This window comes from Thalassophryne amazonica, chromosome 19 (assembly GCF_902500255.1).
Source record: "Thalassophryne amazonica chromosome 19, fThaAma1.1, whole genome shotgun sequence".
NCBI lineage: Eukaryota > Metazoa > Chordata > Actinopteri > Batrachoidiformes > Batrachoididae > Thalassophryne > Thalassophryne amazonica.
The window spans coordinates 13,618,122-13,641,047 of NC_047121.1; the positions used below are offsets into that span (position 1 = coordinate 13,618,122).

At 45.7% G+C, this 22,926-nt stretch overlaps 1 protein-coding gene across 3 annotated transcripts in view; it reads left to right on the forward strand.

The window, feature by feature from the left end:
- sfxn5a (sideroflexin 5a) overlaps positions 1-22,926 on the forward strand; it is a 102,569-nt gene that overhangs the window by 13,670 nt on the left and 65,973 nt on the right. For 2 of the 3 annotated variants that reach the window (XM_034159976.1, XM_034159977.1), the window contains exons 2-5: positions 1,489-1,557; positions 15,895-15,972; positions 19,112-19,138; positions 21,158-21,212. In XM_034159976.1, coding sequence (XP_034015867.1) covers positions 1,489-1,557; positions 15,895-15,972; positions 19,112-19,138; positions 21,158-21,212 — 229 coding nt within the window. The remainder of the gene's footprint in view (positions 1-1,488; positions 1,558-15,894; positions 15,973-19,111; positions 19,139-21,157; positions 21,213-22,926) is intronic. The other variant, XM_034159978.1, reaches the window with a different exon arrangement.

Here is a 22,926-nt window from a genome sequence, read left to right on the forward strand (position 1 = left end):
AGATATCTGTGCTCGCACGTCACTGCTGGGGAACACCTGTAGTGGCTTGTAGGACACGACCTCACATAACCACAGCGTGAAGCGCAGACGTCGGCATGCTGTCCTCACATGGGAATAAATTAAAACATATTGCTTCAGCTGATTGGCGCATCAGTGCACTGCAAGGCTGCTGAATATTACGCCATGAAGGAAATCACCCCACAGGACACCCCCGCGAGGCGCGTGTCACTACGGCATTTCCCCACATTGTAATAATTAAAACGATAATTAAAAATTTGCAGTGGATCACTGCTGATGTGTTCACGACGCGTGAGACGAGCGCATCAGGTAATTCATGTAAAACATAAAAGGGAGAACAGTAATCCACGTTATTTCATTACTTCCTGGTGTACGTCTAGGCGGAGGCTAACTCCGCTCTTTATAACAGGAATTAAGTATTATGATTTGTGGTGTTTTTACATTTTTTTCCTCCGCTGCTATGTGCGCAACTTTCCATGTGCTCGCACTGTGTTCGCACGTGTGAACATGAGCGTGCACGAAACCATTGCCATGGTATCGTGCATGCCTGTCCGACCGTACGTCCCTACCAACAGCATGTGGAAAGTTTTGCCGTTCCCCATTTTGTTTTTACTTTGAGGATTTTCTTTCGGTTTCTGCATCTTTCATGTTATGTGTGAAGGGGCCCTAATACAGCAGTCACCCTATAAGCCAAGGTCAGCTTCCCCTTTATGACACCGGTCACACCAGTGCCAGCACAAAGTGGTCAGACTGGAGTTACTGCAGAATAACTACAATTTAAGAAGCATCTACCACAGCGTAGGTATAACATCCATCCATATGCTTGGTAAGTCACAAGGCGCAGCAGTGAGTCAGACAACAGATTTTCAACCAAATTAGCAGTTATTGTAATTAAAACCAAGTTGGAGAGGGATGGGGGGAGTTTTATGGCCATGTGTTGTTGTATCTCTAAAATTGTTCCTTATGCTCAGTTTTGAATAAATGACTGAATGATATTTCTGGAACAAGCACTGATTAAATTAATTGTAAATGGTGTGAATAAATTTGTGTCCCTACAAGATGCTGAAAGGAAACAGTTTCTCAGAAGTAATGAGGAGGCTGCACCTGGTGTGGTGAAACAGCTGGCACACTGAAACATCACCGTGTTTTACAGATGACAACTGTCATTGCTGCTCTTAAAAGTGACAGCCCACAATTATTACATGATTTTGTCTTTATTGGTTGAAAAGAAGAAAATCTTTTGAAGTTCATTGTTTCTTGTACTGCACCGTTAATATGAATATTGTAACATCAAGACATCATAATGGATGTAATAATGCATCTTTATGTCTCATTGGCAGTAGAATATAGTGAGAATAATGGTTCTTCTCTATAAATTACGATATATTCATAATCTCGGTTTCTGAGTTTTTTTTAATTTTGCATTTTGGAGAATGTTACTTTTAGTGATGTATTTTCTTCTTCTGCTAGAACACGTTTTTTGGTCGATTCAGGCACTTCTTGGATGTGATTGACCCCAGCACCCTTTTTGTGACAGAGGTACGTACATTTTGCTGGTGGTAGTGGGGGGGCTTACATCTTAATAGTGGATTTTCTTTAAATATAACTTCAGTTTTAATATCATTAAACTGATAAACAAATAAAAAACAAAAGTAAAATCATTATTCCTGGCAAACCAATAAATGCCAACATAAGTCTCAGCAGGACAAATGAAGCCCAAACACTGGGCGTTCACTGGCTGTTATAAAAGATGAATTTGGTGTGAGTATTAAAAGCTCATAGCCATATTTGCTATGAATGCTAGGAATGGTCTATTTGAAGAGTTTCAGTCAGGTTTTAGAATTCATCATAGTACAGAAACAGCATTAGTGAAGGTTACAAATGATCTTCTTATGGCCTCGGACAGTGGACTCGTCTCTGTGCTTGTTCTGTTGGACCTCAGTGCTGCTTTTGATACTGTTGACCATAAAATTTTATTACAGAGATTAGAGCATGCCATAGGTATTAAAGGCACTGCGCTGCGGTGGTTTGAATCATATTTGTCTAATAGATTACAATTTGTTCATGTAAATGGGGAATCTTCTTCACAGACTAAAGTTAATTATGGAGTTCCACAAGGTTCTGTGCTAGGACCAATTTTATTCACTTTATACATGCTTCCCTTAGGCAGTATTATTAGACGGTATTGCTTAAATTTTCATTGTTACACAGATGATACCCAGCTTTATCTATCCATGAAGCCAGAGGACACACACCAATTAGCTAAACTGCAGGATTGTCTTACAGACATAAAGACATGGATGACCTCTAATTTCCTGCTTTTAAACTCAGATAAAACTGAAGTTATTGTACTTGGCCCCACAAATCTTAGAAACATGGTGTCTAACCAGATCCTTACTCTGGATGGCATTACCCTGACCTCTAGTAATACTGTGAGAAATCTTGGAGTCATTTTTGATCAGGATATGTCATTCAAAGCGCATATTAAACAAATATGTAGGACTGCTTTTTTGCATTTACGCAATATCTCTAAAATCAGAAAGGTCTTGTCTCAGAGTGATGCTGAAAAACTAATTCATGCATTTATTTCCTCTAGGCTGGACTATTGTAATTCATTATTATCAGGTTGTCCTAAAAGTTCCCTAAAAAGCCTTCAGTTAATTCAAAATGCTGCAGCTAGAGTACTGACGGGGACTAGAAGGAGAGAGCATATCTCACCCATATTGGCCTCTCTTCATTGGCTTCCTGTTAATTCTAGAATAGAATTTAAAATTCTTCTTCTTACTTATAAGGTTTTGAATAATCAGGTCCCATCTTATCTTAGGGACCTCGTAGTACCATATCACCCCAATAGAGCGCTTCGCTCTCAGACTGCAGGCTTACTTGTAGTTCCTAGGGTTTGTAAGAGTAGAATGGGAGGCAGAGCCTTCAGCTTTCAGGCTCCTCTCCTGTGGAACCAGCTCCCAATTCAGATCAGGGAGACAGACACCCTCTCTACTTTTAAGATTAGGCTTAAAACTTTCCTTTTTGCTAAAGCTTATAGTTAGGGCTGGATCGGGTGACCCTGAACCATCCCTTAGTTATGCTGCTATAGACGTAGACTGCTGGGGGGGTCCCATGATGCACTGTTTCTTTCTCTTTTTGCACCACTCTGCATTTAATCATTAGTGATCGATCTCTGCTCCCCTCCACAGCATGTCTTTTTCCTGGTTCTCTCCCTCAGCCCCAACCAGTCCCAGCAGAAGACTGCCCCTCCCTGAGCCTGGTTCTGCTGGAGGTTTCTTCCTGTTAAAAGGGAGTTTTTCCTTCCCACTGTAGCCAAGTGCTTGCTCACAGGGGGTCGTTTTGACCGTTGGGGTTTTACATAATTATTGTATGGCCTTGCCTTACAATATAAAGCGCCTTGGGGCAACTGTTTGTTGTGATTTGGCGCTATATAAAAAAATTGATTGATTGATTGATATTTCTACAGTAATAAGCAATTCAGTTCAATTTCAATTTATTTTCATTCATATAGCGCCAAATCACAACAAAGTTGCCTCAAGGCGCTTCACACAAGTAAGGTCTAACCTTACCAGCTCCCAGAGCAAACACACAGACCACAGTGGTAAGGAAAAACTCCCTCTGATGATTTGAGGAAGAAACCCCAAGCAGACCAGACTCAAAGGGGTGACACACTGCTTAGGCCATGCTACCGACACAATTTACAAAACATTTCACAAAATGAATATAAAGGAAATATTTGCCAGTGCACAGGACTGGAGGGTTGCAGAAGAAGACCCCACATCTCTCAGGCATCAGAAAGCCAACAAATACAGTATAATTTGTCAGCATTAAGCAACAAGAAAAACAGAAGAAATACTAAGGTGATCACCGGCCACTGGCCCAAAGCTTCACTAAAAGACCCAGACTTTAGATAAAGTTGAGGCCGCAGCCCGCTGTGTTTCCTAATTAAATTAATTTAAAAGAGTAACAAGCATAGTAACATACTATACCAGTATGCCAGCCATGTGAAAAGGAAAATAAGTGCATCTTAAGTCTAGACTTGAAAGTCTCTACAGAATCTGACTGGTTTATTGATGCAGAGAGATCATTCCACAGAACAGAAGCACAATAAGAGAAAGCTCTGTGACCCACATACTTTTTATTCACCCTAGGGACATAAAGTAGTCCTGCACCTTCAGAATGCAGACCAGGGGTTTACCCAGGTACCCAGGTGTTTAATTAGGTCAACTAAGTAGGGAGGTGCCAGTCGGTGAAAAATTTTATAGGCTAGTAGCAGAACCTTAAAATCTGATCTCACAGGGCAGGATGCCAGTGAAGGGATGCCAAAATGGGTTTAATGTTGTCGAACTTTCTGCTTCCTGTCAAAAGTCTGGCATCAGCATTTTGAACCAATTGAGACCCCTAATGTTGGACTGCAGTAAACCAGAAAATACACCTCCGTTGGAAGCCTTAAGGACAAGTTGGAACATGTCCAGCTGTTAAACAATTTCTCAGATACTCACTCAACTGAAAGCCATCAAAAGCCGCCTGGTTTTTACAAATGGTTATCAACACGGAGGTGTTTTCCCCGTGCCGCCGGGCACCGCGCTGGCTGCGTCCCGACGCGTGGACCCGTCCGCACATCTTTCATTAATAAAATCTCATTTAACAGTGGAATGTCCGGATAAACTGCTGATCCCGACCTCTTCTGAAAGTTCTCTGTTCTCTCACGACGTCCTGGGTCAACAGAGGCTTAAATTTGGAAGCTTTCAGCTCGCAACAGGCAGACAGCGGCGGCTCAGGGCGCGTCGCGATGTCCCGCTCCATGGGCAGTCCTTAAAGCGACAGCAACAGTCCATAATCTCTCATCAGCCGTTAAAATTTTCACAGAAAACCAGCTGAATTTCTCGAATGATGTCCACTTCGATGTGCCTCACAGTTTTGGAAAAAATTTTGATCAAGCAAAGCGTCAGTCTCTCAGGAAGTTCTCAGACAAAGAGATTCCGACGGGAGGGGTGGACCACTCCTCACTCAAAGCCTGCCCACAGGCGAATGACGTAACCGACGGGCATGAAAAAACTCACGCATGCGCACGAGGGTTCAAGGTTGTCTGATGTAATCGCACGTGATTCAAATCCATATAGTTTTTGAAAAAATAAAAAGGTACGTTAGTTTTATCACAGACCTCGTAGAACATTGCAGTAGTCCAATCTAGAAGAAACAAACACATGAATCAGGGTCTCAGCATCAGCCAAAGACAGGATGGGACAAATCTTTGCTATATTTTGCAGGTGGAAGAAAGCAGTCCTCATGTTATTTCTAATGTGGAGGTCAAAGGACAACGTAGGATCAAAAATTACCCCAAGGTTCCTCACTTTGTCAGTGTGATGTATGACACACTAGCCTAAGCTAATTGTTAGCTCATCAAATTGTTGCCGATGTCTCACTGGACCAAGAACCATAATTTCAGTCTTATCAGAGTTTAAAAGTAGGAAATTGCTAGACTTCCAGCTTTTCACTGTTGCAAGGCAATCTTCTGAGGATGTTATGTGGATGAGATTACCAGCAGTTTTCGGCATGTATAACTGAGTATCAGCATAGCAATGAAAGGTAATCCCAAAACTGTTGTGAAAGTGTAGGTACACGGACCCACAACAGGGGGCGCAATGAACGGACAATAGAGAAAGGTGAATAACAAGTTTTACTGTTGTGAACAGGGCACAACCAATACAACAATTAATACTTTGTAAGTCGAAATCTGCTGGTGTTGTGTGGGCAGGCTCGAAGGTAGGAGACGTCCGTCCCCGTCGAACCGGAACCACCCAGATTTCCTCTGCCACCGAAAACCAGGAGTACTGGAACCGCCAAGTCCCGAATTCCCAGGTGGCCACTGCCTTCGCTCGTCGGATCCGGTACTGCTGGCGGGAAAGAGCACAAACACACAGGTATGGGTGCGACAGCACCCAGTAGACGGAGAGGGGAGAAGCCGCCTCCACCTCTTGAAATAATGAAGCAGGAAGGTGAGTACTTATCCAAGCAAGGTGCTTTCTGTAATCAGCTGTCCTGAAATAGTTTAGCAAGGTTTATCAGAGTCCTCAAAATATATACTAGCAGAGTAGGTTACCTTAATCTCAAGGCGATATCTCGGCACTGAGGTGGAGACGCTGTCCTGCTGATATACTCCGTCCTGAGTGCAGTCAGCTGTGTCTAGTAATGGGTGACAGCTGTCAGCCTGACAGCCTTCGTCGGCGGCAGCGCCCTCTGGTGCCTGGAGCCCGCACTCCAGGCAGGGCGCCCTCTGGTGGTGGTGGGCCAGCAGTACCTCCTCTTCAGCGGCCCACACAACAGGACCCCCCCCTCAACGGGCGCCTCCTGGCGCACGGCCGGGCTTGTCCGGATGGCGTCGGTAGAAGTCGGCCAGGAGGGCCGGGTCCAGGATGAAGCCCTTCTTCACCCAGGAGCGCTCCTCGGGGCCGTACCCCTCCCAGTCCACCAGGTACTGAAAACCCCGGCCCATTCGACGGACATCAAGGAGCCGGCGCACGGTCCAAGCCGGTTCCCCGTCGATGATCCGGGCAGGAGGTGGTGCCGGACCCGGGGTGCAGAGGGGTGAGGTGTGATGGGGCTTTATCCGGGAGACGTGGAATACTGGGTGGATCCGCAGTGAGGCCGGAAGCTGAAGCCTCACTGCGGCGGGATTGATGACTTTGACAACCTTGAAGGGACCGATGTACCGTTCTTGGAGCTTGGGGGAGTCCACTTGAAGGGGAATGTCCTTGGTGGACAACCACACTGCCTGCCCAGGACGGTACGTGGGGGCCGGGGCCCGCCGCCGGTCTGCATGTTTCTTCGCCCTCGTCCGGGCCTTCAACAAAGCAGAGCGGGCAGCACGCCACACCCGACGGCACTTCCGTAGGTGGGCCTGGACCGAGGGCACACCGACCTCTCCCTCGACCACCGGAAACAAGGGGGGCTGATACCCCAAGCACACCTCAAACGGGGAGAGGCCGGTGGCTGATGACACTTGGCTGTTGTGGGCGTACTCGATCCAGGCCAGGTGGGTACTCCAGGCCGTCGGGTGCGCGGCTGTCACACAGCGTAGTGTCTGCTCCAGTTCTTGGTTGGCCCGCTCTGCTTGCCCGTTGGTCTGGGGGTGGTACCCGGACGAAAGGCTGACCGAGGCCCCCAGTTCCCGGCAGAAGCTCCTCCAGACATGTGAGGTGAACTGGGGACCGCGATCGGAGACGATGTCTGATGGTATGCCATGCAGACGGACGACGTGGTGGACCAGGAGGTCCGCTGTCTCCTGGGCCGTAGGGAGCTTCGGGAGGGCCACGAAGTGGGCCGCCTTGGAGAAACGGTCCACTATCGTGAAGACGACGGTTTTTCCCTGGGACGGCGGGAGACCCGTGACGAAGTCCAGGCCGATGTGGGACCAGGGGCGATGAGGCACGGGCAGTGGCTGTAGCTGCCCTGAGGTCTTCTGATGATTGGCCTTGCCCCTGGCACAGGTGGTACAAGCCTGGACGTAGTCCCGGACGTCGGTCTCCAGGGATGCCCACCAGAAGCGTTGCCGGACGACTGCCACGGTCCTTCGCACCCCTGGGTGACAGGAGAGCTTAGAACCGTGACAGAAGTCTAGGACTGCGGCCCTGGCCTCTGGTGGGACGTATAGTTTGTTCTTTGGTCCGTTTCCGGGGTCCGGGACACGGGTCAGGGCCTCCCGGACGGTCTTCTCCACGTCCCAGGTGAGGGCGGCCACGATAGCGGACTCCGGGATGATGGGATCCGGGGGATCCGACGGTTCCGTTCTGACCTCCTCTTCGTGCACCCGGGACAATGCATCCGATCGCTGGTTCTTGGTCCCGGGGCGGTAGGTAATCCGGAAGTCAAAACGGCCAAAGAACAATGACCAGCGGGCTTGCCTGGGGTTCAGACGCTTAGCGGTCCTGATGTACTCCAGGTTCCGATGGTCAGTGAAAACCGTGAATGGCACGGCTGTTCCCTCCAACAGATGTCTCCACTCTTCGAGGGCCTCTTTCACAGCAAGGAGTTCCCGATTGCCGACGTCATAATTCCGTTCAGCGGGGGTCAACCTGCGAGAAAAATAGGCACACGGGTGAAGGACCTTATCGGTCTTCCCGCTCTGGGAGAGCACCGCTCCTATCCCTGAGTCCGAGGCATCCACTTCAACCACTAACTGGCGGCTAGGATCGGGCTGCACCAGAACTGGTGCAGACGAGAAGCGCCGTTTCAACTCCTTGAACGCGGCCTCGCACCGGTCCGACCAGGTGAAGGGAACTTTTGGAGAGGTCAGGGCTGTCAGGGGGCTAACTACCTGACTGTAGCCCTTGATGAACCTCCTGTAGAAATTAGCGAAGCCGAGGAACTGTTGCAGCTTCCTACGGCTAGTGGGTTGGGGCCAATCTCTCACCGCCGCAACCTTGGCCGGATCCGGGGCGACGGAGTCAGAGGAGATGATAAACCCCAGGAAGGACAAAGAAGTGCGGTGGAACTCACACTTCTCGCCCTTCACAAACAGACGGTTCTCCAACAACCGCTGCAGGACCTGACGGACATGCCGGACATGAGTCTCAGGATCCGGGGAAAAGATGAGTATATCGTCTAGATATACGAAGACAAACCGGTGCAGGAAGTCCCGCAAGACATCGTTTACCAACGCTTGGAAGGTCGCGGGAGCATTAGTGAGACCGAACGGCATGACCAGGTACTCAAAATGACCTAAGGGGGTGTTGAATGCCGTCTTCCATTCGTCTCCCTTCCGAATCCGAACCAAATGATACGCATTCCTAAGATCCAGCTTGGTGAACATCTTGGCTCCATGCAGGGGGGTGAACACCGAATCCAACAAGGGCAACGGGTATCGATTGCGAACCGTGATCTCGTTCAACCCCCTATAATCAATGCATGGACGAAGTCCGCCATCCTTTTTACCCACAAAAAAGAAACCTGCGCCCATCGGTGAGGTGGAATTCCGGATCAACCCGGCAGCTAAAGAGTCCCGGATGTAGGTCTCCATGGATTCGCGTTCCGGCCGTGAGAGGTTGTACAGCCTACTGGACGGAAACTCACTGCCTGGAACCAAATCAATGGCACAATCATACGGGCGGTGGGGAGGTAGCGTGAGGGCCAGATCCTTGCTGAACACGTCAGCGAGGTCATGGTACTCCGCTGGCACCGCCTTCAGATTGGGCGGGACTCGGACCTCCTCCTTAGCTTGGGAGCCAGGAGGAACCGAGGAACCGAGACACTCCCGATGGCAGGTTTCGCTCCACTGTACCACTACCCCGGACGGCCAATCAATCCGGGGATTGTGCTTTAGCATCCAGGGAAAACCCAAAACCACACGGGAGGTGGCCTGAGTCACGAAGAACTCGATCACCTCCCGGTGGTTGCCTGACACCACCAGAGTTACTGGAGGTGTCTTGTGCGTGATTGGTGGGAGTAGGGAGCCATCTAGTGCCCGAACCTGCACAGGCGAGGTAAGAGCCACCAGAGGGAGCCCTATCTCCCTGGCCCATCTGCTGTCAAGCAGATTCCCCTCAGAGCCCGTGTCCACCAGTGCTGGGGCTTTCAGGGTTGAATCCTCATATAGGATCGTGACTGGGAGTCGTGTAGCAATGTGGGTGTGTCCCACGTGCATGTTTTGGCCCACCCCTGGCCCAGTCTCTAGGGGCGGGCGTTGGAGTTTAACCGCTCGGGGCAATCGTTTGCCATATGCTCACTCGAGCCACAAACATAACAAGCTCCGTGGGCCCGCCTCCTTTGTGCTTCAGGTGCCCTAAATGTTGCCCTGCTCGTGTCCATAGCTTCGTCAGCAGGGGGAGCCGTAAGCGCACGGAGCGCCGGAACAGAGGAGCGTGGGGACGGCGGAACTCGATTGGACCCGGAAGGGAGAGGGACGACCCGTGCCTGGCCACGCCCTTCGCCTCGCTCCCGGCGACGTTCCTCTAACCGGTTGTCAAGCCGTATGACCAGATCAATGAGCCCGTCTAAATCCCGCGGTTCGTCTTTAGCCACCAGGTGCTCTTTTAGGACCAGAGACAATCCATTTACAAAGGCAGCGCGGAGGGCAGTGCTATTCCAGCCGGATCTCGCTGCCGCGATGCGGAAGGCGACTGCATAGGCAGCTGCGCTCCGACGTCCCTGTCGTATGGACAGTAATGCGGTTGAAGCGGACTCTCCTCTGTTGGGATGATCGAACACCGTTCTGAGCTCCCGTACAAACCCGTCGTATGACTGAAGGAGCCGTGAGCTCTGTTCCCAGAGCGCTGTAGCCCAAGCGCGTGCCTCCCCGCGAAGCAGATTTATCACATAAGCTACCCTGCTAGCATCAGCTGCGTACATCACGGGACGCTGAGCGAAGACGAGCGAACATTGCATAAGGAAGTCCGCGCACGTCTCCACACAGCCGTCGTACGGTTCTGGAGGGCTTATGTATGCTTCAGGGGACGGAGGAAGGGGCCGTTGAACAACCAGTGGAACGTCATTCTCACACGCAGGGTCCTCGGGAGGGAGAGCCGCAGCGGCGCCCGGAGGGCGCGCTTCCATTTGTGCGGCGAGAGCCTCCACCCTGCGGTTTAGGAGAACGTGCTGCTCGGTCATAAATCGATCCGAGTGGTGAAAGCGGTGAGGATCCGCTGCAACTCACCGATTACCCCTCCCGAAGCCGCCGCTGCGCCCTGTTCTTCCATTGGCCGTTCAACAGCCGGTTGACGCCCCTCGGGATCCATGACGCTGGCCGAGATATCCTGTTGTGAAAGTGTAGGTACACGGACCCACAACAGGGGGCGCAATGAACGGACAATAGAGAAAGGTGAATAACAAGTTTTACTGTTGTGAACAGGGCACAACCAATACAACAATTAATACTTTGTAAGTCGAAATCTGCTGGTGTTGTGTGGGCAGGCTCGAAGGTAGGAGACGTCCGTCCCCGTCGAACCGGAACCACCCAGATTTCCTCTGCCACCGAAAACCAGGAGTACTGGAACCGCCAAGTCCCGAATTCCCAGGTGGCCACTGCCTTCGCTCGTCGGATCCGGTACTGCTGGCGGGAAAGAGCACAAACACACAGGTATGGGTGCGACAGCACCCAGTAGACGGAGAGGGGAGAAGCCGCCTCCACCTCTTGAAATAATGAAGCAGGAAGGTGAGTACTTATCCAAGCAAGGTGCTTTCTGTAATCAGCTGTCCTGAAATAGTTTAGCAAGGTTTATCAGAGTCCTCAAAATATATACTAGCAGAGTAGGTTACCTTAATCTCAAGGCGATATCTCGGCACTGAGGTGGAGACGCTGTCCTGCTGATATACTCCGTCCTGAGTGCAGTCAGCTGTGTCTAGTAATGGGTGACAGCTGTCAGCCTGACAGCCTTCGTCGGCGGCAGCGCCCTCTGGTGCCTGGAGCCCGCACTCCAGGCAGGGCGCCCTCTGGTGGTGGTGGGCCAGCAGTACCTCCTCTTCAGCGGCCCACACAACAAAAACGCCACAATATGTATCCAAGGGGTGCTATATAAAGGGAGAAAAGCAGGGAGCCTAAGACGGACCCCTGTGGAACCCCACATTTCATGTCACTAAGGTTAGAGGTAGTGTTATTGTACAAAACACAGTGAGAACAACTGGTCAGGTATGATGTCAACCATGCAAGCACATTCCCAGTAATCCTAAAGTAATTCTCCAGCCTATTAAGCAGAAAATGATGATCCACGGTATCAAGCACTAAGATCTAACAGCACCAGAATGGTAGCAGTGTCTGAATCCATTTGAAGCAGAAGATCATTCACCACTTTAGTGAGAGCCATCTCTGTGGAATATTTTCTAAAAGCAGACTGCAGTGCAGAAAGATTATTCTCAGTAAGGTGGTCCACGAGCTGCTGTGAAACCACCTTTTCCAGAATATTAGAGCAAAATGATCTTGTAAGATCTTGACGATTTAGCCAATATATGCTGACTTAAGGAAAAATTTGGCTAATAAGCCGGCGACATCAAATAAGTGCGGTACCATCAGTGGTGGTAACATCACTAAAATATCATTTCCTGCTTGTGCTGAGAGTGCTGAACATGCAAATGAAATAATAAAATTTTGCTCAAAGGAAATACTGGAGCAGAAATTTTTTTTATTCTTATTCTTTATTCTTATTTTATTCTTCCTGGTATGAAATACCAGGATATAGTGATCAGCATGTCCATCTGTCTGTCCATTTTCATTTGTTAGCATGATGTCTCAAGAACCAGTTGACCAATTCCATTCATATTTAATATAAAGGTGTACTGGGGTGATCCCCCAATGTCAGGTTAATTTCAAGGTCACAGTGAGCTATTCGCAATATTGTCATTACCACCCTTGTTGACACGATATCCCCAAGAACCATCCATCCATCCATTTTCTGAATCTGCTTCCTCGAATTAAGGGTGGGGGGGCTGGAGCCTTTTCAAGCAGTCATAGGGTGTGAGGCAGGGTACGCCCTAGACAGGACACCAGTCTATCTCTGGGCCACATATAGACAAACAAACACATTCACACCTGCACACATACACACACACCTACGGGCAATTTAAAGTTTCCAGTTCACCTAACCTGCATGTCTTTGGATGTGGGAGGAAGAAGCCGGAGAACCTGGAGGGAACCCATGCAAACAGGGGTAGCACATGCAAACTCCACACAGAAAGGACATAGGTGGGAAGTGATCCCATTCGCCCTATTGACGTTTCAAATCTCGCAAAACTTCGAAGAGGTCGCCGCACTGCATTGAGATGCTCTGATCGGGCTGCACTTTAACCGCTGCACACGGACAACACCATTAACATCACAACATAAAACTATTTTTATATTTTGCCTAAAACTCTCATGAATAGATTCTCTGGGTTTATAGACGTTGTTATTGTGTTTATGTAATCACAGGCTGTTTCTCCATTATTTTCAATGGGAGCTGCTGTGAGCTACGCTCGCTTCCTGATCATGTCGTTCTGGGGGAAAGTGAAGTTTGCTCTTTAACATCTTGATTATTTTTCTTTACAACACTGTTTGACCTCTTTGTTCCAGACAAATATATATAATATGTCTGAAATTCAGTTTGCGTTTATTAAATTCCACGCAGATTAAACATAGCAGACACGGATTATTTGTTCTAATTGTTTTAGCAAGTTTTCAGGGTATCATGCAGCAGTCTGTTATTAACGTGATGAAAAGCATAAAAAAATTACATTTTTGTAGTAAAATATTCATTTACAATTGTCATCATGTGGATTCTCTATGTTGTTTGACTGCAGCAACTCTCTGGCACGCAAGGGATTATGGGATACATCAATAGGGCGAATGACCTAATTGCTGTGAAGCAACAGTGTTAACCACTAAGCCGCTGTGCTGCCCTCTCAAGAACCAGTTGACCAGTTTCATTGTTATTGTAGATGCATTCAACTGCAGAGCAATAGAATTCTGAGAAATAGCAAACACGGTCGATTCCACAGCAGCTAGCAGCCACTCTCTAATCTAACAGAAGATGCCATTAGCACCCGGCAAACACACACACACATATACACACACACACCATCAGTTGTGGCTTGGATTTATCACACATGGCAATAGGAGAGCATAATTGTAAAACAGAATGTAGCAAAGCAGTTGTTTTATGTCAGTGATGTTATATTTGTAATGGGGAAAGCCTAAGTTGTTACTGGATTCAAAATTCTATGAATTGCCTAGTGGTTCTGAGGTCCATCGGCTGTGTTAAACTTGATCATGAAATAGGTTCTTTTTCCATCACCACCAACTAGCAGAGGAGACAGTTATTATATAACTTGAATCCTCCCCTTTCACATCTGTTCGCAGACCTGCAGGTTATGAGATGTTCTCAACTTCCTGATCTATGTGATGTGGTGTAACATTTTTTTGGTTTTCGTTGAGTCGTAATAAATTGTGCTCGTGGGCATGTTGAGCATGCGTGCTCCAAGTAATGAAGCTGTTAGCAGGATCTTTGGTGACAGTAATAGCAGCAGTATCTCCTGGGATGTGATGAGGTGTGAACATGTGGGGTAGCTGTGAGGGCTGAGGGCATGCTGTGCACACACACATGCACACACCCTGCTGGGCCAGTCATAGCCTCAACTTGTCCCTAATAATGAGGGCAGAAGAGGACAGACCATGATTTTTGCATGCAATTACTCACACATTTATTCACCCACTCACACTCGGAGGAAACCTTGCACACCAAACGCCATCACACACAAAAGCAATGACAGGAGCATGAACACACTCGGGGAGCAGCAGCAAGATAATTAGAGCAAATTGGGCCACGTGCTCTTGTGTTTTGTTCTGTATTAGTGAATGATCATGACACAAAATACGCTTCGCTACCTTTCAGGAAACACATTTGTCATGTGTAAGGCATTTTGAATTTTTTGGTGAAATTACCCACACTGAGGCATGTGTGTGGGTAATTTAATAATAATTTAATAATAAGGTTGTGACGGATCCAAAAGCCCACCGTTCGGATCAGATCACAGTTTTTAAGTTATACATCAGAGCAATGAGAACAATCAACGTTTGTCTGTGATCCTGAGTGAGAAAAAGGTGTCCAATGTTTTACATATTTTAAAATGGAATACTTAATTATATTAAGTTGCAATATGAACAGTATCCGTGAATAAAAAATTACCTTTGTCAAAGTCATGAAAAGCTTACAAAAAATGGGAGCAAAGCTGGTCTAAATTCATAACTTTAAATTCTTTCTGCTGCATGTGCCTGATGTGTGGGGAAAAAGGGCAAGACGAGAGCCGCGTGCAGCCACACATCTGGCTTTCTCAGGCTTCTCCTCTCTGCACCACTCCATGGCACAGAGTCCAAGTAAGCATGAAATCACAAAGTTCTTCTGGTGTGGATTTTGAGGAACAAACTGGAGTGATCTGAATTGTTCAGCAACTGATGGTTGGATGAATATGGGTGTGTGTGTGAAGACAATTCACCTCATTCACAACGTGACAGAACTTAACGATGCACGGTTACGCGAGATAGTGCGCGACAACGTGGGACATTATTCTTGACTGTGCTTAATGGTTCCTGATAATTCTCCAGCAACATGTGCCATTAATCGTAACGCGTGGTAACAGGTTGCAGCAGTTCCTGAGGACACCTGATGCTTCTGTCTCATATCATCACATTCGTGATCAGCGGCCAAGAATGTATACTTCGTGGCATTCGTGACGTGCCGTCATTATGTGTAAACGCAGCATTATCTGTTTAGCATTATAAAAGTTAACTTTTCAGTTAGCTGATTAGCGGTTATCAAAGCTAACTTTTTGGTTAGCTGTGCCCACCACTGGTCATGACCAAATGTGAACAATATGACACTGTTTGTTAAATCTGTCAGGAGTAAAAATTTCTCAAAAACTTAGTGACCATTCAAGAGTGAGACCAGTAAGGGAAGCCACCAAGACACCACTGACAACGCTGAAAGAGTTACAAATGTCTGTGTGTGTGATTGGAGAAACTGGAGATGGTGCAATCTTTGGCTGTGGCATCAGGAGTCACAGCTTCATGGTGAAGTGCCACAGATAAGGACGTAATACAAGTCGAGATCAACAGGTTGAACAAGATCAAATCTAGGTTTATTGTAATGTTGGTGTTAAATTTCATTCGGGCTGACATTTAAAAAAAAGTCTTTAAAAAGCTTAAATCTTTCTTGCCTTAAGCTGTAGGAACCCTGCTACAAAATTGATAATTGTATTTATTATACATGTGGAATTGAAAATATCCTTGTTGGGCTTTTCTGACAATAGAACCCAACAAACTCTGACCTCATTTGAAGAGACGTGTTGATTATACAGGGGAACCATTGTTTTATGCTCTCCTGATTTTTCTCTGTTCCGTCAAATTAGAAACGGCTGCAGGAGTGCATCGACATGCTTGATCACTTCAGACAAGGAACTCTGCCTCCAGGTGTGACAGATGCTCAGGTAAGGGCACAATATCTCAAGTTCTTCTTAGTTCTTGATTTTACTCAGGAGCAGAAAGACTTTTGGGAGCAAACAAAATTTGATTGTGTTGCCTCTTTTGAAGAGCAGAGGACAACCATGCTGCTCTGAGCAAAGCTGATCTTGTCAGATCTCAGCACTGAACCAGAATAAGTCCTGATTCGTACTTTGCCTGGACACCAATTGGGACACCAGGAGCTGTGTGTGTTTTTCTCCATGTAGAACCTGAGCTACGTCAGTAAGAGCATCCGGCATAAAGTATATAATAGTGCTAAATCCCAGTGTGGATCTATGCGAGATTGACTGGCGATCTCGAAGGGGGAAATTCAAGAGCAGAGGGCGCAAAGTCGTTCACAATCAAACTCCTTTAAAACACATTAAAGGTAAACCTTAATGAAGGAACAGTGGTGGGCACAGCTAACCAAAAAGTTAGGTTCAATGACCATTAATCCCATAAGTGAAGTTATTTTTTTTATGACGCTAAACCGATAAACTGTTAAAAAAATTGATCTTTATTAGAGGTAACCGATAACTTTTAGTATTGATTTGGACGTGGCCACATCAGGTTACACTTTCGGCCTCTGATAAACCACTTTCACCTTTCACTTTTCGCTATTGGGTAAATTCAGTGATCACAAACACAAAAGAACACAAGAAAAATTAATGAATAAAAAAACACTGTCATCATCTTTCAAAAGCAGTAAAACACAGTATTAGAAGTCACAGTTTATCTCACTATTATATACGCAAACTAAAAAGCTGGTGCTTTTTTCACACGCTTTGAACCTTGCAGTTTAAACAACTGATATATGTCCATTAATGCATTGATTGGCAGAGTAAAAGACACGATAGTAAATATAAATTCTTACCTGTTAGTTTCAGTGGGATTCATCTGAAGAAATAAAGAGTCCTTTTTTTTAATCCAAAACAGTGAAGAAAAGTCCCTACACAGCTACGCTGTGAGAGCTCCTCTCCCCCACTGAGTCTTGGCGATTAAATTATCCCATCAGCCACAAACAAATAAAATAAAATAATGTTAAAATTAATCTCTTTTGTTTGTGTCAAGCGGATCGGAACAGTGTAACGTCCAAAGTGAACCTGAACTACACTACCCACAGTGCTCCCTGTGTCGACCGGCCAATCACGTCTTGCACTTAGCGATGACGTCATCAGCAAGCGAAATGCAGCCAGTCTGCCACAAACACACAACAGACGGACTAAAATGTTCGATTTTAGGTTTTACAAATGTTTTTGACTGTTAAACTTTGCTCACTTTACCAGCAAAAAAAAAAAAAAATGTTTCTCACTGAAAGTTATTGGAACTAAATTTATTGGAAGATAATGGGTCCAATGATGGTTTTAAAACTTATCTGAAAAGCTAATCCGCTAGCAAAAACATTAGTTTTGATAATTATCTGTTATTGGATTAGCTGAACTGTGCCCAACTCTATGAAGGCCTGAACAGGTGGACTTCCTGAGTTTCATTTCAGAAGTATCCATTGATCTGTCGTCCGTTCCTTTACTTTACATTCTGTTACTTTTAGATACGCGACCTCAAACGCACAGTCTGTGTTAGCTTTGAGTGAAGAGGAGTGTAATACAGATCAGACTCTTTCTTTAGTTTATACTGTGGAGTTCTTGGAAAAGGACATCGTAATACATTCAGGTTGTGCTGACTTGTCAGCAGAAGGGTGAAGGAAAGTGAAAACTGGGTGTGTGTGACATATTCAAACATCTGAAAGGCAATGATAGCTACGCATAAGCCTCTAAAAGATAGTAAGTCCCTTCGGATTCTTCCTTGTTTTCACTCAGGGTGGCCACAGCAGATCTGATGTGGGTGATTTGGAACAAGTTTCATAACGGATGCCCTTCCGGATGCAATTCCATATTACATGGAGAATGGGCATGGGTGGGGTTTGAACCAGGAACCTTCCACACTGGAAACAAGCACACTTCACCACTTGGTCACCTCCCCTCAGTCTCTAATCAGATAAATGTATACATTTGACATTTAATCTTTTTTATGCTCTGCCTAAAATATGAGGTTTCTGCTTGTGTTCATTTCAATAATAAACAGATTTTCAGAAACCTTATTTCACTGTAATGAAAATACATGTTATTGCAGTCATCAAAGTGTTTCATTAGGGTGTTAATATGTTTGATTACAGTCTGTTGACCTTCAGCCATTGTTTGTCTTTGCTCCACCAAACTGTTTGTTTTTGTTTATCATTCCAAAGTTACTGGGTTTTTTACATCTATGATTTATACACTAGTATTAGTTTGGGCATCATTAAAGTATTTTACTTAAATATTAAGGGTTCTATTTTGACAGGGGACACAAAATGGTCTTGTGCAGAGGGTGAAAATGTATTTTCTGTTTAAGCGGCAAGAAATATTGATGCAAACCAGGCACTGTACTCTAAAGGGTTGGGTTTAGGTGTTCATTATTCATGAGCATTTTGTAGTGTGACTGTGATATCAACCAGTCAGAGCATCACCTGTGCCTTTCTTTAAACTGGAGTGCACAGAGTGCTGAGGATTGAGGAAGCAGATGCAAGTGAGGGGATTTTTGGCATGTTCATGAGTTAGTGCCAACCTGTCAGACCACACAGCGACCACCAAAGATCCCTGAGGTGAAAGAAAGAAGAGGGGTTTTTTTTGTTTTTTTTGCCAAGAGTGTCGTTTAATGAATTTTATCAATTTACGTCCATAACACATTTTTTTATTAGAGATAGAACACTGACATTCTGTGTCCTTCATCCCATCCATCCATCCATCCATCCATCCATCCATCCATCCATCCATCCATCCATCCATCCATCCATCCATCCATCCATCCATCCATCCATCCATCCATCCATCCTCATCATTGAATCAGAACCTATCAGCTGTCATGATGAAAATTTTGGGTGACTGCTTGATGCATAACTGCTTAGAAAAATGCAACCACAGGAATAGTGTTCAAATTATATAGACTGCAAAATGTGTTGTGTTGGAATATGGCTGAGGTGTGCATTCTGCGTTCCATTCTGTGTTGTATTTTTTCCATTTCACTTGGTCATTTTACACATATAAATGACAGGATCAGAGTTTTTCAGTACAGATTTATTTGTCTCTACAGCTTTGGCAAGCTCAGAAAATAAAGCAGGTAAGGTGTCTGTCTGTCTGTCTGTTATTCAGTCCTACACAAAGACACTATGACCTTTGTCCACATTGTCTCCAGTTGCAGTATGTTGGCAGTAATTTGGCTCAATAGTGACACATTTCTTTGCAGCACAACTCTTGGAGTGGACAAAACACTGCAAACAGTGTCAGTGTAGTTGTGACTAAACTAGATGTGTAGACAGTAAAGTGACATTAGCTCCAGTCCTGAATTACAGAATGTTCGTTTTGTCAAAAGCACAACAGAATGATTTATTTTACTATAAAATAGCTGATATGTCTGAAGATATCTAGCAAAAATAAATGAAATTTGGACTTCCAAAGTAGCTGTTGTACAAGTGCAAATATATCACAAATATAGATCACACTTAACACAAATGCTTATGTGTAAGTACTGTTGTTGTGCTGATGTGACAGGAAAACGGTGTGTAAAGTTTTTTATGAAGCTGCTGTTTATAGTATGTGTGATGAAAGTCCATTTTGAGTTTAAATTAAAGGGGACCTCAGATACGAGGGCTGTTCATAAAGTATAGGTCCTTTTTATTTTTTTCAAAAACTATATGGATTTCATTCATATGTTTTTACGTCAGACATGCTTGAACCCTCGTACGCATGCGTGAGTTTTTCCACGCCTGTCGGTGACGTCATTCGCCTGTGAGCACTCCTTGTGGGAGGAGTCGTCCAGCCCGTCGTCAGAATTCCTTTGTCTGAGAAGTTGCTGAGAGAGTGGCGCTTTGTTTGATCAAAATTTTTTCTAAACCTGAGAGACACATCGAAGTGGACACGGTTCAGAAAATTAAGCTGGTTTTCGATGAAAATTTTAACGGCTGATGAGAGATTTTGAGGTGATACTGTCGCTTTAAGGACTTCCCATGGAGCGAGACGTCGTACAGCACTCCCAGGCGCCGTCGTCAGCCTGTTTCAAGCTGAAAACCTCCACATTTCAGGCTCTACTGATCCAGGACATCGTGAGAGAACAGAGAAGTTTCAGAAGAAGTCGGTTTCAGCATTTTATCCGGATATTCCACTGTTAAAGGAGATTTTTTTAATGAAAGACGTGCGGGCGGATTGCAGCGTCGGCTCGCAGCCGCCGCGACGCTCCGCCACAGGAAAAACACCTCCGTTGGAGGCTTTAAGGACAAGTTGGAACATGTCCAGCTGTTAAACAATTTCTCATATACTCACTCCACTGAAAGCCATCAAAAGCCGCCTGGATTTTACAAATGGTTATCAACACGGAGGTGTTTTTCCTGTGCCGCCGCACCGCGCCGGCTGCGTCCCGACGCGCGGACCCGTCCACACATCTTTCATTAATAAAATCTCCTTTAACAGTGGAATGTCCGGATAAACTGCTGATCCCGACCTGAAATGTGGAGGTTTTCAGCTTGAAACAGGCTGTTCATTTCGATGTGTCTCACAGGTTAAAAAAAATTTTGATCAAACAAAGCGCCAGTCTCTCAGCAACTTCTCAGACAAAGGAATTCCGACGAGGGGCTGGACGACTCCTCCCACAAGGAGTGCTCACAGGCGAATGACGTCACCGACAGGCGTGGAAAAACTCACGCGTGTGCACGAGGGTTCAAGCATGTCTGACGTAAAAACATATGAATGAAATCCATATAGGTTTTAAAAAAAATTAAAAAGGACCTATACTTTATGGACAGACCTTGTATTTTTCAACTTGAGATTTATTTTTTGATGATTTTGAGTTCATCTTATCATTTGGGTCAAAAGTGATTTTAGTCAGTGCAGTATTATTTTGTAACTTAAACACTGTAACAGGCTAAATGACAACATAATACAGTTAGACTGAGGAAGTGAAAACACTTGAAGTACCTGCTTCTTATCACCAGTGAGGATTGTGTGGAGATGGAGGACAAGATAAACTCAGGTTGAAAAGTTCAGAATTCCCCTTTAACAGACTGTTTTTCTCTGTTTAACATGACTGTTTAACATGTCCCAATAACTTTTAAATCTCATTTTAGTAATTATATTCTCATTACAGGCCATAATCCACCCTGACACCGGGGAGAAGATTATCATGCCCTTTCGGATGTCAGGTACAGTAGCTTGGTGTTGAAACCTTGAGGGAAGTGGAATCTCCAACATTCTTATGTGGTCCAAAATGGAGACCTCATACACTCTGGGAGCTGTCACAACTCAACGGGGCTCTTCAGGTTGTCTCAGGTTTAGGAAAGGTCACACTCAGCTGGATGCTGATTAAAACCTCTCTCTTCCATGGTGATGGAGAAAATCTTAAAATTTCCAAAAGAAGCAAGATGTCACTTTTTTCCCCTTTCTTTTGGTCTAGTCCCAGAGCAAAATTTCATAAGATGACTTTAATGGATCAGAGAGACGGTGGGTGAGAGAATGAAAAAGGCAAACTGTTGCTGATCTAACAAAAGTAAAGCAAAATTATTTCTCTCCCCACCCACCCAAGGAGATAGTTACAGTAAAAGTCGTTAGCCCTGTCTCCCTCATTCACGTCATTGAGACATGGCCAAGAAACCAACACTGAATATAGTCCTGCGCAGGATGATTAACACCCCCGCCTGTATTTAATAAAAAAAATGCAAATGAACAATTGTGTTTCAGAATATTTAATAAAAATGGTCAAAGCACAGTCCATTTGGAAAGTATTCACAGCGCTTCACCTTTCCACATTTTGCTGTGTTATGGCCTTATTCCAAAAAGGAGTAAATTAATTTTTTTCCCTTTAAACGTCTACTAACAACACCCCATAATGACAACATATTTTTTTTGTTTTGTTTTTTTTGCAAATTTATTAAAAATAAAAAAACAAGGAAATCGCATGTACAAAAAGTATTTACAGCTTTTGCTGAGTATTTTGTTGATGCACTTTTGGCAGCAATTACAGCCTCAAGTCTTGAATATGATGCTCCAAGCTTGGTGCACCTATCTTTGGGCACTTTTGTCCATTCCTCTTTGCAGCACCTCTCAAGCTCCATCAGGTTGGATGGGGAGCGTCGGTGCAAAGTCATTTTCAGATCTCTCCAGAGATGTTCAATCGGATTCAAGTCTGGGCTCTGGCTGGGCCACTCAAGGACATTCACAGAGTTGTCCTGAAGCCACTCCTTTGATATCTTGGCTGTGTGCTTAGGGTCATTGTCCTGCTTAAAGATGAACCATTGACCCAGTCTGAGGTCAAGAGCGCTCTGGAGCAGGTTTTCATCCAGGATGTCTCTGCACATTGCTGCATTCATCTTTCCCTCAATCCTCACTAGTCTTCCAGTTCCTGCCACTGAAAAACATCCCCACAGCATGATGCTGCCACCCCCATGCTTCACTGTAGGGATGGTGCCTGGTGTCCTCCAAACATGACGCCTGGCATTTATGTGAGAGAGCTCAATCTTTGTCTCATCAGACCAGAGAATTTTGTTTCTCATGATCTGAGAGTCCTTCAGGTGCCTTTTGGCAAACTCCAGGCAGACTACCACCTCAAAAATAACCGTCTGTATGTTGCAGCCAGGTGAAGTGTGGGTGTCCCCTTGGTCTTCTCCAGCCACTGGGGACCTCAACACTCAAGCACCCATATGCTGGATCATGCACTACATGGTCAAAATGTCAAAGATGACGCTCCCTCACAATGTAAGTGACATTCCTCTTCGGAGTGTTGTTTCTATGTAGGCTCTCAGTTGTCCAGGTGGTTTCCATAGTAGAGAAGCTTGAATCTTCGACTGGACTGGGTTGCTTGATGCGAGGACGTTTCGCTTCAAATCGCAGAAGCTTCCTCAGCTAAAATTCTTGCTCTGG